Source organism: Equus caballus, chromosome 12 (assembly GCF_041296265.1).
Source record: "Equus caballus isolate H_3958 breed thoroughbred chromosome 12, TB-T2T, whole genome shotgun sequence".
Lineage (NCBI taxonomy): Eukaryota > Metazoa > Chordata > Mammalia > Perissodactyla > Equidae > Equus > Equus caballus.
Window position 1 is genome coordinate 31,807,503 of NC_091695.1, and position 14,576 is coordinate 31,822,078.

General features: G+C 50.5%; 1 protein-coding gene across 24 annotated transcripts in view; it reads right to left on the reverse strand.

The window, feature by feature from the left end:
* Positions 1–14,576, reverse strand: part of LOC138916669 (liprin-alpha-1-like) — a 105,927-nt gene that overhangs the window by 24,815 nt on the left and 66,536 nt on the right. For all 24 annotated transcript variants that reach the window (XR_011423977.1, XR_011423975.1, XR_011423976.1 and 21 more), the window contains 6 exons: positions 14,030–14,261; positions 8,692–8,843; positions 7,532–7,704; positions 7,045–7,138; positions 918–999; positions 610–810 (listed from right to left, as the gene is read on the reverse strand). Coding sequence is in view for 20 of the 24 variants with exons in the window: in XM_070229789.1 (XP_070085890.1) it covers positions 610–810; positions 918–999; positions 7,045–7,138; positions 7,532–7,704; positions 8,692–8,843; positions 14,030–14,261 (934 nt within the window). In the remaining 4 variants the exon portion in view is untranslated. The remainder of the gene's footprint in view (positions 1–609; positions 811–917; positions 1,000–7,044; positions 7,139–7,531; positions 7,705–8,691; positions 8,844–14,029; positions 14,262–14,576) is intronic.

The window sequence follows — 14,576 nt, forward strand, 5'->3', positions numbered from 1 at the left end:
AAAAGCAGAGAGTGGGCACTGGGCCAATGAAAAGAGTCTGCACTTTAGAAATGAGGCGTTGGCCTGCCCTTATCTCCCAGTAACCGCTAATGTTTTCATTAGATTAGTTTTTAACGTTTCAAACAGGAGGACCCTCTTTAAGGACGTTCGAGGTCTCCCCACGGGGAGCAAACCGGATGAGCACAGGTAATGCCTGGTGCGTGAGCACACGCAGGCTAATGGACTGCTCAGAACCCTGAGCTCCCAGGGCCCTCAGTGCCAAAAATGGAAGCACCGAGGGGCCCAACGTCACATTAGAGTAAAACACTGCTTATAGCGCAACTGGGGATCGAGGCTTTTTTCCCTTCACTTTTGATGAATTTATGTTTAAATTTGTGATCGCTACTGTTGTTTTCAGAAACTCCTACTTCTATGTTACAATGCAGCCACTGAAGCCAGGCTGTTGTTAAAAAAAGCATTCAATAAAGTATTTTTAACCACTCAGTTTTCACCCGTTAGAAGCTGTGACGTTTCTGCAGGCTGAAATTTTAAACCGGAGCCCTGGGTGTGTTTACGAAGACTTGGAGAAGCAACGTCAGGAGGGGATAAACTGCTTTCAGGGAGACGTACCGTTCTTGACGTAGGAGGGGCTGACGGACTCGTGAGGGACGTGATCGCCTGAATGGCCAGCCTCAGCTTCAGCCTGTGCAGAGGGTTGCTGATGCCGATCTTGCGCTGGATCTCCGTGTCTGACAGGGTGGACATGATAGCCCCACTTTTCACGTTGGCTCGGCAGGCGGCCACATACCAGGCTGGCAACCCAACCCAGAGCTAGAGACAGGAAATGTTAAGGCCAGAAGGTTATGCACAGTGTGTGAAATGGATTAACACGTTCACATGAGTCACATACTTGATCCAGGATCGAAAGACGACTATACCTCCAGCCAGACGCCAACAGTTGGCCCATCCCATTGTGCAAAAGGTAAACCTTGTCTCCGGGCTTCCTCGAGCAACTCATGCCTACAAATAACCAGACAGTCACAGTGAAAGACTCGATCACACGCATACAGGAAGCAAGTTAGCAGAGTACTCGCTCTATACACTTTCACAAGCATAGTAGCACATATCTCATTATTTTCCTTTCATCTTCTAAACCATCCACTTAACGGTAGTTTGGTACATGTCAGGAAGAACTCCTGAACAATGAAATGCTGACGGACTCGACAAGGTTCTCTGTAGAATCATCTCCTCGCAGAATTAAAGACTTATTACCCACTTTAAAAAAACCCAGCAGAGCCTTTGTATCCAAGGTAGGACATTCAAGCGAAAACATACTCGCTCTTCTCTTTCTAAACGATGAGGGAAAATATGGAGAAAGAGGAAACTAGACCGGGTCTGAACAGAGAAGCCTGCCTCTGTGGGAGCTTCACAAACGTTCAGCGTTCACACCACCAACACCGAGAACAATGTGGATTTTTAACACTAGGAATGGTCTACTGTAGCAAGCAAGTAGTGGACTGGATTTTGGCTGTTTCTCTTCCACGTTGCTAGTTAGCTAACTAGGTACTTGCTAAATTCAGACATTGGGTCATTTCTGTGGTTTAACCCACAGGCTTCAAATCCAGAAAATTTCAACCCGGACAGTTTCTACCAGGACCCCAGACGGAGTGTGAGCCTAAGATGCCCTGCGCTGACAGCTACCGTGGGGCAGGAGGCAGGGAGGAGTCCCAGGGCCCTCGTGAGATCAGAAATATTCTGTAGGCCTGATTATCAAATAGGCGAACTGGAACTTTACCACATTACCATCTTTGCAAATGATTCTGTCTACTGGGAACATGGCTATGTAAGAGAGAACAAAGAAGCTTCACGAATCTTATCTTACTGCTTTGTGCTGTTTACCTCCAAGCCTTTCTAAGACACCCTATCACTTTGACAGGGAGAGCCTCGGAGAGGAGACGGGGCTGCTCACCGCACGCGCCCCGACACCCCAAGTCATTTTCCATAATCATTTCTACAGAACACGTCGTCGAATCTTTTACTTCTAAAGATACATAACAGCTCTTCAACATATTGAAATGCTATTAGACTTTTCTTAAGACTATGAAGTCTACGGACAATTAAAGCTCAAAACGTTTCACACAGGATCTCAAGTAAGTGTTCCTTAAGTCACCCTTAGGCTTCTGGGGAATAACAGATATTGTAACTATCCAGGATAATTCGACCAGAGGATGCAACAAATATCTTAATAGCTCAAGTAGAGTTAACAAGGGGCAAACTTCTCTAGTTCAAATAAGCAAAGCTACTCATAAATAAAAAAGCAGCCAAGTCCACTGGAACTGCCGTCCCCCTGACACAGGAGGCCAATGCTGGACGGAGGGAGGAGGAGGGCCTCGCTGGGCGGGACCGACCGCCAGTGTGCTGAATTAAGTGCCACTTTGTGTTTCCTGGGGACAAGTTCTCCTCAAGGACAGTGGCTCTATCTTATGTAAACATGTCTGTGAGCCATAGGAGCCATACGAGCAAGACAAACACCTCCTCGGCAGACAGAGCAGGGAAAGACCTGAACCCTGACAGCACGGTCAAGGCCCAAGTCCTGCCCGCCTGGCCCGGCGGAGGGGCGGGGATGGCACTGGTGCCGGGCCAACAGGGCTTTCCGATCCCCACACTCTGAAGTGAACTAAACAGGTACTGAGTCCGGGGCACTTGGCAGAGAGTTCGTTTTTCATATGAAACAGACACTCATTGTACACAGGAACATAGGGTTAAAAATAGTCTGGTAATTCCATCATCTGGGGACTGGTGCACACCCTTCTGACTTCACCTGCAATGGTCGTTGGCTTTTATCAACAGCTTTCTCTAGTATGGATTACTTCTGGGTTTCACAGTGCAGGCCCAGCGCCCTGCTGAAAGGGCGATAAGGCAATGGAGGGAGAACGATGCATCTCTTAGATGCCGCCGAGAGACGCGAGAAGTGAGCGCGAGGACAGAGGAGACCCCAGCTGGGCGGCCGGCCCAGGTCTCTGTCTGCTTCCAGCTCCCTCCCCTATCAGGCTAGTTGGTGACCTTGAAGACCCCACACGGAGCCAGATCCCTGCGTTATCACCCCAGGCAGGAACACCAGCACCCCCTTCTTCTCTGGGGGTGACTGTTCTGTCACGTGAAGAAGGCCCCTGCCCGTGGGAGAGGAGAGGGCAGCGCCCCTGGAAGCTGTGCAGGGTAGGGCGAGCACAGGATGCGGAGACCAGACTGGAGACGCCGGGGCCAGCGCCACTCCTGCCCTCTCTGGAGCTCGGTTTCTCGAACAAATACGCTCCCTTCTTGCTCGGTCTAGGAACTGCCTTTCCCTGCTGGCCACTGAGAACGGCCTCAGGCAGACGGCCGCTCTCCTTCGTTTGTGACTACTCATCAGAGCACTTTCTAAGAATCAACAGAACCACCCGTGTGGTTCGACTTCACCGCAACCAGAGATCACCATGAAGGCTGCTGAGTCCTCGCGACAGCTAACCGCCAGGGCACGAGGTCGTCTTCTACTGGCCCTTCGCTCCAAGGCCTGAAACCCGAGAGATCGAAGGCGGCGGGCCTCTCAAGTGCCGTGCGTTTCTCTGCATCCTAAGTCTACCCGAGGCACCCACCTCTGTTCTGCAGAGGCTGAGGCAGAAGCTGATATCCTGGGGCAATGAGGTGTATTCTGTGTGCCCAGATTCTACGGCCCCAAACCACTGTCCAGAGCAAACAGAAGACTCGTCTGCTTTCTGTTGTTACGTATTTCCCTCCTCTGCTTGGAGATACTGCAATCTCTGTCATCGCTTTGTCCACCCTTAGGATCTGCGATCTCCGTTTACAGAGAGCTACTCGAGAAACAAGGGCGGGGCTGCCGTCCCTGCGGGGTAAAGGGACGAGCACTGGGCCTGCGATAGTCAGCCAGCAACTCGCGGCTGCTTGGCTGGGACTTGACCTCCTCCCTCGAAGATCATTCTAGACCCCAAGGGCGATTTTTTAAATACCTCTATACCAGGAAACTGATGTGCCATGCTTCCCAGCCTTAACATTAGAGTCAGAGGAGAAAGACATTCAGAAATATGCTAAATCCCCTGGGGAACAGGCACACGGATGAGACAAAGGTCATGTAACCCGTGAGTGACGGCGTGTGTTTTATAACTAGGACAGGACACGATGATGAAGTTATCTTTCATAACGAGAAGCGGTGTGGGCTTTGCTGACCAGACCCCAGATAAGGTGTACCATCCAAGCGACACACGCACCTCGTTTCTCTGAGGCTGACACGTTCAGTACCATGGCACCTTGCACCAACACCTGCTGGGCTCATGTCACAAACACGGCTCTACGGCCCACGCAAAGCACTACTCCCGCCATGGGGTGCAGCTCGCTGTCAGAGGCTGGGGGTGGGGGCGGCCAGGGTGAGGGGACCCGGGACAGCTCTCAGCAAAGCAGCACGACTCTCCCGGAACCTCAGTTCAGAGCCTGAGGCTGGTGACCGCCAACGCCACAGGCTGTAACACACGCTCAGCACAGCACACCCTCCGCCTCAACTTACCCTGCAACCACACTAGAGTCAACCAGGGAGAAACGGGAAAGAGAGCATTAGAACACCAGGTTACTTAAGGCGACGGAGTTCAGACAGCACCAGGGACACCCGGCAACGCTGTGGGAGCACCGCCAAGCGGACGAACACAGTGATGTCTGATTTCACGCCAGCGGTACCCTCCACGGATTCATTAAGCATGTCCAGCACCGAATGCGCCCACCACTCTCTTTTATGTACCTTAGACAAAACCTCAAAGTCAGCTCTCCACCGAAGTCACCAGGTTCTTGAAAACTCTCTAAAAGTGGATGTGTTTGGCTGTGTGACTTTGGCAGCTAAAGGCACACTTTTGAGGTAATAAAAAGAAATATTTCTGAGGACCGTATTTTGATTCTTACCTCTATAATGCAATAAACGTAAAACTGTATTCCAATAATACTTTTTCCGGATAACTCAAACATTTTCCCACAAGTATAAATAAAGCATTTTTCCTAAAGTCAATTTTATTTCTGGTTAACTGACAGAACTAAAATTACCCACTGTAGGCAGACAAATAACCTCCATACTTTGAATTTTTCCCTAGTAACTTACTAGTACGTCCTAGAACTTGCCGTGCACGACCACAGAGTTCAGAGAACGGCCTGCCCCTGGACAGTTACAGCTATGGTGACACAGAAGTGCAGAGCCAATGCCATCACGGGGAACCCGGAGCTCCAGAGAAACCTGCCTACCACCCACCACCACACACGCTCCCCACGCAGCGGGAAACGGAGTCACGTGCCGGGACAAACAATAAAGGCTGTCTCCACACAGCCAAGTGCTCAAGCAGACCTCCTGCGAATTACAAAATAAATTTAGAAAACAAGGGTGAACCCAAACTTGGGCCAATTTGAATAGTTTGTGACCCTACAGGAACCATGAACTTCCGGGGACGAGGACCGAGGCGCACTGCCACAAACCTTACGGATTTTATTCCAGCATGTGCAAGCGTGTGCACTAGAACACGTCAGCAAAATCTAACGGACACATTTTTCCTGGCATGGCTCCAGGAGGCAAAAGGCCTGGCTGGGATACGTTTCACAAAGGCAAATGGCAATTACCCAAGTTACTTTAAAACATTTTTATACAGTTCAAAGACAGCAACGTTCAAAGCACGTTTTGCTTTCAATGGTGTCTGCGGATTTCCATTCACGGGGACCTGAAAGACTGAGTATTCCTAGGGCATGGTGAGCAATAACAGAAACAACGGCACTTCGCCTGAAATAAGACCAGCAGTGGGCCAGTCAAGAAGATTAGCACGATTCTGAGAAGAGAACGAAAATGAGGCAGGGTTCACAAAAGGGAACCCAACCGGCAACTCTACAGCTAAAGGCACGTGGCCTCTAGGGGAGAGGGTCCCCGGGCCCCAGCGTGGTCCTCGGGGCGCACTGTAGGCCCGGGTGCCACACCAATGAGGCTGTCTCAGGGTACTTGAGTGGCCAGACGACCTTTCCTATCGTCAGACTGACCACAGAACCTACCAATCGTCAGCCTGTCGCAAGGACCAGCTTTGCCATCTGACCACTGGCTCTCGCCCGTCTTCCCCATTCTCAAGGTCAGCGCTTCCCTCTGGGACTGCTAACTGCCCCTTCTGTCATAGAGGGTGGTTCAGTTTCAGTTTTCAGTCGCCAGTTCACTGGGATACTGTCTCTCCCTACCTCGTTCATCTACTTAATTCTGGTTGACATACGGTCAACCAACACACAACCTGCTCCCGATCAGAACGAAGCCAGAGAAACACGCACACACTATTCCTCCATGCCCCTACCCCGGGGCATCGCAGCGTCTCAGCACCTTTGCAGAAAATGATCACCCTGCTATCACCTATTTTCAGAGTCAAGACAAATCGGAATCAAAATTTAATAAACAGACCACAAAATCACGAGTCTATTGAAGATAAAAATACAAAATCTACCGGAGGAGGAAAAAAGGGGCAACACAGCGAATATTTCCTGACAGATCATAGCCCGCACGGCAAACTCTGGATGCTGGTGATCAAGTCGGAGCGGTGGCTGCAATTACACACTCAGTTCTCCCTATTTTAGGATGGCTGGCACTGTTGCCAGTGCTTTACGTGTGTTTATGTAGCGACAGATGTGTGTCTAACACTCACAAAGCCGTGTGAGGCGCGTACCGCTGCACTCCCATCTTAGAGGAGGAAACCGGGAATGCAGCAAGGCTAAGCGGCCCCTCCCCCCAAAGCTGACGCACTGGAGCCGGACTCGGGGCCCCACGCCTGGCGGGGAGCCCTCCTCGTCAGACAGCTCTCCGGGGGACGGGAGCCTCCCCTGAGTCCTCTCCCCCTTCCTGAGCAGAGGCTCTCAGCCCCCCAGGAAGCACAGTCTCTTAAAAGCTTTAGGTTAACCTTTCAGAAGGTAATATAGACACATAAATAGATACTACATTTATTAAATAAACGTTAGTTAAAAATCAGGCACAACTGAGAAGTGTTCAGTGAGATGGACAAATAACGAAAAGCTTACTTTTTTTGAAGTTTCCGGTTTTTCTCCGCCTGTCCTCCCAGTTTGCTGAGTCCCAAGGCATCCTGAGCTGAGTTTTCGGTCTCCGAAACGCCAGCTGTGAGGGCCCAGTGGTTGAAACAGCGAGAGAAATCAACACGGCCGCATTAGGTGAGTTCAGAAACAGGTGGAAGAGCACTTGCAGGCAAAGAACACCTCTAAAGGCTAAGTTTCTGACTAGGCAACCAAGGCACGAGAATGCTCGAGAGACAGTGAGCCCTTTCTGTCTGGGACGCCAGGTTGTTCAGGGCCAAAGAACGTCCACCGTGGCTCTCTGGGTCGCATGTGTCCCAGAGAAAACATACGCCTCCTGAGCTTTCACTCCCTGAGAACGCCCAGCGTCTTCGACAGACCGCCCGTGGGAACAACCGGGGGCACACAGTAGGCACACACACGGCAGGCCCCCCGCCTCCATCCTAAGGGTTAAGAATGTTTGCTGGAAGCCACCCACCTTGTCCTAATGACTCCCTGCCGGCATGTCCAGGTCGGCCCTTTTCTTTCTTGCCAAACAGGCGGCCGATGGAGGACTTGATGCCCTTCTTCTTGGGGGCTTTGTGGAGTGAGTCCTGGCCACTATTACTACTGCTGGGGTTGCTCACGGGGCCGTCCTGTGAGCCTGTGGAGCTTTGGGGACAGAAAACGATCTTTAATGAGCGCCCTCGTCCCAACACAACGTTCCATTCACAGGCACTACAACACTCCACGCTTTTAATACTTGCTCTTCCAACTACACGAGCATTCCAAGTCTCCTCCAGGCATGTCTCCTTCGCAAAATGCATCGCGTGTAGAAACGAAGGCTCCCAGCCATCCCACCACGGAGAACCGTTTCTGAGGAGCTGAGGCTCTGAGCCGGAGCTCTCCTTCTGAGAAGGCTTCCAGTCCGAACCATGGAAGGCAGAGAGCACCATGAGCCCACCTGAGGGCCGCCCCTCGGCTGTGAAGATGCTCTCCCAACTGGAGGCCTGACCCCAGCGCCCCAGCAACCTCCCCAGTGCCACCGTCCCTGCCGCGAAACAAGAGCCACAGGGCCTACTGCAGAGGCGGCGAGGATGGACACCTGCACCCGCCACCGAGGGCTGCCAGGGCGGGACAAAAGCACAGCCCGTGGTAGTTTGACATAGGAGCACACTAGTCACCCACTGGCTCTCATGGTCCCTGTGGGGAGGCGCTTGGAGCGCTGGGGACGAGGTGGGGCTCTCCACAGCTCAGAGGCAGAGAGCGCATCCGAGCGGCGGGACACGGACGGTCCTGCAGAGCAACGCTCAGAACACGCCACATGCTTAGCAAATGCTCCACAAGAAGAGAAAGTTCTCACAAGAGTCAATTTGCAGACTCTGAAGAAATGAAGGCTTTCTAAGATTGCTGCTATCACTGAACTCTCTTTCTAAACTCACGTCGCCCAAACAGACAGCATCTTCTGCTGGGCTCACCTGAGCTCCCAGGGCAGCCCGAGGGCATCATCTAAATCAACTCAACTCAATTAACCAGTATTTCTTTAAAGTCATCATTCTGACTTTTTTCCCCAAGAAGAGAGCAATGGATTTCTGAAAGCTGAGCATGAGAAGGCGGTCTGTTTGGAGCCGGGCTAGGGTGGGACGCTGCCCTCCTTACTTCCGTAAGTCCCTGAGGTCCTCGTGGCCGACCGTGTGCAGCGCCCCTTTGTGCAGCCTGTCCAGCCGAAGGGACCGCGGGGAGGGCGGGGGCGAGGTTTCACATTTTATTGTCGTCTTGTCGTCTCGTACCTCTTCTAGGGAGGCTGGCAACTGAGGGGTTGAGACCAGTGTAAAATTAGTGAACAACACACTGTGACCAAAAAAACCCCACAACACATAGGCTTTAAATTATAACCATAAACTTATGTGGAAATCCACGAGCTATGCTTTCTGCTGAGTACAACCAGCCTCGTTCTAGCCCAACGCCACGTTAAAGGACCGTCTTACTTATCAGGAGCAGGAGCACAGAGCAGAGCCCGACTCCTGGCCTACGAGCACCAGAACGAGCGCAGAGACCCGGGCAGGACACACGGGCACTCCTCCTCCTGAGCCTCCTCGCAGCCCGAGGGCCCGCCCGCCCTAGGATCCTAGGCCACCACGAGGACAGCCACTGAAGGGCACCGAGATCTGAACCACGCCCAAAACCTCGTCCTCACACAGCACGCACGGCACTCACTGTCCCTGATGAGGAGCTGAAGACGAACGTGTTTATCTCCTGATGCATTCAGAAGAAACACCAGAGAGGGCAGAAACCTCTTGGGTAAACTGTCCAGAACTTTTTGTTTTGGGAGAAAAAGAGAAATAGCTTGTACCATGATCCACTATCATTTTGAGTAGTGATGCACCTTCCTGGACTCTGTAACAAGTGGAAAAGCAAAAAGGGATCTAACTCCTGCATCCCAGACACGCCTGTCTGTCTCATACGTCTCAGCGTGCAGAACAGATGCTATAAACTGAGGTCTTTCTACGCGGTTTAAAAGCAATTTGTTTAAGCCGGCTCAAAGCAGTCCTGGCCTTCCACTGGAAGATCCTCTCCTTCAGACTGCCAGTTTTCCCGTGTCGGGGAACGTGAGGACAGGAAGGAGGCGGTGGGGAAAACGTTAACTCCGGCAGGTCTTACTGATCCATGTGGCTCCGTGGTGAAGGCAGGGCTGGAGTCCTCAAAACGTGCGTGGCAGGCGTTTGTACAAACAGCAAGACCTGAGCAGCCAACTTGGGCTTTTTTAATGCGACTGTGTAGAGTGTCGCTCCACTGCAGCCCCACAGCGGCTCAGTGACAACCAAGGGGCTTAGTGCAAAACGGAGTCGAACTCATTTAAGATAGAACCTTAAGCCGTAGCTGGATAGATTCCGCATGCTCTCCTGATTTCAAATTACAATCTGCAGACAACCAAAGGCTACGACGGCTAGAAACTATCAATACGAAACTGAAACAGGGAGAGATTTCAAACTGAGGTTAAAACAATCACCTATAAAAAACAAAAAAGAACAGGACAGGGAGCAGTCCACGGGACTGAGTTCACTGTCCTCAGCGGAGACAGAGCTCAGGAGGAGCGGCCCGCCCTGGCCGGTGGCTGCTCCCGTTGCGCCCCCGTGGTGAGGGGCCCTGCCCAGCCCGGGGCCCGCCAGGCTGGGGCCTGCACGCTCTTTCAGAGCTGACTGGAACGAAGCTCCCCGACAGCTGGGGGGTCACGGTGGCGTAGGCCAGGGACGCTGAGGAGGAGGACAGTGCGCGGCCCACGCCGCCCGTGTCTGCACCATGCCTGCACTCCTGCCTTTCATCCTCACCACAGCCCCACAGCAAGGCCCTCGAAGGAGCCAGCCAGCCAGCCCACAGTGCCGTGAGCAACAGGGTCAGGCTGTCCTGCCTGGACGTCAATCAACACGCTCCTTCCTTCCCTGAGAAAGCCTTCCCACCGAGGGAAACACGGATGCGAGTCAGCGGGACTGAGGGCGTGCTGTGCGCCGCGGGGCCGGTTATAAGCTCTGCTCCTTGCAGATCGTGCACGGCCGGGCACCGTCTGCGGCCACCCCGAGGAGCGCGCTTCTGTCGTTGTCTTCACTTAAACAGGAGGGCAAACCAAGGCGCAGAGAGGGCGAGCAGCACACCCGGGTCACAAATCATCACTGACAGCGGGGACTTGAGCCTGCGTTTCGCTGAATCGCCACGGTGCTCTGCGCAGCGGAGGGCTCCCACGGCTGCCGCCCAGCTCATGTGCTCTAGGCGCTGCGGTCAGAGGACAGCTGCCCGAGCATCCGAAGGGCGGCCTACGAGCGCAGGATCAGGCAGCTTCTGGGTGGGGGTGCAGGCTATGCACATGGCGTGAAGGTTAGGAGGAAGGCATTCTGGTCAACAGATCTGCTCCCCAGTGCGTGCATGTCCTCCAAGAACAGGGAGGCCCGATTCACGACTATCTATAAGGAGAAGAGGCCCACTGGCCCCCGCTGTCAGGGACGAGTGAGGAGGTGAGAGAATCTGCAGAGAAGTCAGGCCGTGGGGGAAGCGACTCAGTGTCCTGGTTTTGAAATCAGACCAGTCCACACTGCAGCGTTCCCTAACTGTGTGCCCCTAGGCACAGCACGTGGCCTCTCTGAGCCTCCGTTCCACATCTGTCCATGGGGATAACGACAGTAACCTGCATCTCACGGGAAGTCCATGAGGACGAGAGAGCAGACTCGTAGAGCACTCAGCACAGGGCCTGGCATACAGTAAGAGCTCATGACAGCTAGCTATGTTTTTTTTTTTTTTTGAGGAAGATTAGCCCTGAGCTAACTACTGCCAATCTTCCTATTTTTGCTGAGGAAGACTGGCCCTGAGCTCACATCCGTGCCCATCTTGCTCTACTTTATATGTGGGACACCTCCCACAGTATGACTTTCGCAAAGGGGTGCCAGGTCCACACCCGGGATCCGAACCGGCGAACTCCGGGCTGCCGAGGAGCAGAACATGCGAACTTAAGTGCTGCGCCACCAGGCCGGCCCTTCTAGCTATGCTTATTAAAATTAGTTTTTCCCCAAACTAAAATCTGTGGCTCTGCTTCAGTAATTTCTCATTGAAAAAATACTATAGCCATTATAAATAAGCATGCAACGATGAGAAGGCAAATGAGTGGAAGAAAGGCACACCCTTACGCCTGTCCCAGCATTCTATGCAAACCACCAGTGACCTGTCTCCAACAGGACAATCGTCATTTGTGACATGCCAGGTGAGTGTCAACATGTCCATTTAAATGTCAGTGATTCACAGGGCTCATTCATGCCAAATGATAGGTGCCCGTCAATACTTCAGAGAAACAAAGGTATGTTAAATTACTAAACACTTGACCTTTCTATGATGTTTCCTTAAATCACTAGGCTGACGGACGCATGCAAAGAAATGAAGAGAAACCAGATTTACTGCATACTCTGAAGTTAAAAATTCAAGGATCAGTACAGGTAAATATATTAAAAAGAGAATGACAAGACAGATATAAGCGAGCTGAGATTCAGAGAAAACGTAACTGGAAATGGAACATCTTTTTCACCATGAAATTTAAACAGTAAGTTACTCAAGATTTACTAGAGAAACACTATAAATCGTTACTCAGGGAGATAAAATTCTATTACAACATATACAATTTATTAAAATACGGCATTTTATAGAACAAAGGGCCCTAACAGTTGTCTATTCTAAGCCAAACTTCTCTAGAACTTAGTTTGCCCTAATGAAAAACATGTCTCTAAACATCAATTTAGTTGACGAGGAAGTTATTGCAAGACTTACTATAAAACTGAACAAACCTACTTTTAGTTATTAATCACCTATTGGTCATTCATATAAAATTCTTACCTAGAAATTGATTTAAAATTTCTCAAACATAAATTTTTTGATTAAAGCAGGGTACCCTGTGAAAATACGTAAGGATAAAAGCTAGCAGAATAGCAGGTGGAATCTTCACATTCTATGATTCCTATGAGATATGTGAATTTAAAAAATAGTCTATTAAAGGCATTAATTGTTTATGTCCAACAAGTTGATGAAATTTACAGTCTTGAATATAAGCATCAAAACCAAAAGGTATACTGTTTGTGTCAAGTTTCCGTTAATTCTATACTTGGCGGATTATCTCTGTATATATAAAAGATTTCATTTCTGAATTACACAAACCCTACACAGTTTGAATAAAAGCACTCTGATCCAGCGATATCATGCCTGTATCCACATCTGTTGTACAGTGACACAGCAGTAAAAACGTATCACTACTGAGGGAAAAAGACACTATTTCATGAGAAACGAAGATAACGCAGAAACCCCACTAATGAGCCCCAGTGGCCCCCACACACACACCATGGCCCCCACTGTGGCGGTTCCCTGAGCACCCCGTGGAGGGGGTGTCACAGCGCGGGCTGAGGCCTGGTCTAACAGTGACAAAATAAACAGAAGGATGACACAAGAAATCAAAACTAAACACGGAAGCAGACACAGCGTCAGCCGGCACACACAACTACAAAAACAAGGAAAAAGAAAAACAGAACTGTTTTTACAAATTCTCTGAAAGGAAATAAGCATGAAATTGTCAAAGAGCTTAAAATATCAGCTAATGAGCTAACGATGTAAATTATAAAAATACTATGTCAAAACACCGCGAAATGGACTAGTTACCACTTCGGACGCTACTAAAGCGATTCACGGTTCATTTAATTACACGCAGGCTAACAACGCAACTAAAAACGAAAATGGGTGGTAGCAGAAGAAATGAGAACGGAAGCGCAGTGAGAAAGCAGAACGCTGTCAACATGATTTCATGCATTCACAAAACCCAGACTAAACACGTGAGAAAGCTAGGCACTATTCTTTAGAGCAGCACGCTGTCGCGGTCCCTGCACTTCCAGAGGCTGCGCACGAACGCAGCCCCGCGCTTCCCGGGGAGGCCAAGCGGCAGCGCGCTCTCACTCACGCCACCCTGGATTCACCTGCAGAACCGGTGCCAAGCATGCCACCGAGGGCATTATTAAGAGGACCGATTTAGCTTTTTCTTCAGTTTTGTTTTTGACGGCATATTCTGTACCCTCCAGTCAGGCATCCCGAACGTAAAGACAGACAGCACTGACTCTCTCTGCACATTTTCCTATATGTTACGATGGCTGCTGTATTTACTTTTGTTACACTGTCTATTGCTGGAAAACAAAAATATCCCCCTAGCTGCCGAACCCTGCAGAGCTGACCACGCTCAGAGCTGAACAAGTGAAAACTTCTCTGGAGTTCAGGCATCACCCCAATATTAAAATTAATTTGTCACCATGCTATTGTTGAATGATTAAATACGAGTTGGTTTTAAAAATCTCAAACCTCTGAGCATAACAAATGCACCTGATTTTCTTCCGGGTTAAAAATAAAGCATATTCGTGGTGTCCAAGACTTAAATCAGGTGTGTCGGGGGCGAGGGGAGACAGCACAAGAAAAGACAAATCCTTACCAGAGTCATGATACCTAGTCTGTCCACCTCCCGAGCTGGGCTGTGCGGAATCCTTCGCGGGGTGGACCGGCCACTGTTCGGAGGAGAGGAGCCGGCGAGCGAGGAGGCAGGGTAGAGGGGAATGGAGCTCACTGATCTAAAACGACGAAGATTGCCAAAACTCCCACTGCCAACTCGACTCTCAATCTCCTCCGCCCGCTGCTCTGTGTTTTCCTTTTCTTCCTGTATCAACCTAAAGTAAAAACAAAACAGTCATCCTTCCTTCATTAGCAGACAGATTAACGGGTTCAGATGAAAAAATCGGTGCTTGCATTACTGTAAGGAAACTCCAATGACGGTTGCTCCAACAATTAACACTTCAGCAAAAACGTTCTACTTTTTCTCTCTTTAACACACTCGGCTTCGGAACAGCACAAAGTACACCTTCCACTGAGTCTTACCAACTATCTCTGATCACTCGCGTTTGATTTTATTTACGTACCCCACAAGTCTGGAGGGGCTAGTTGGCAACTCTCTTACTACACAACGAGATGTTTGAATTTTACAG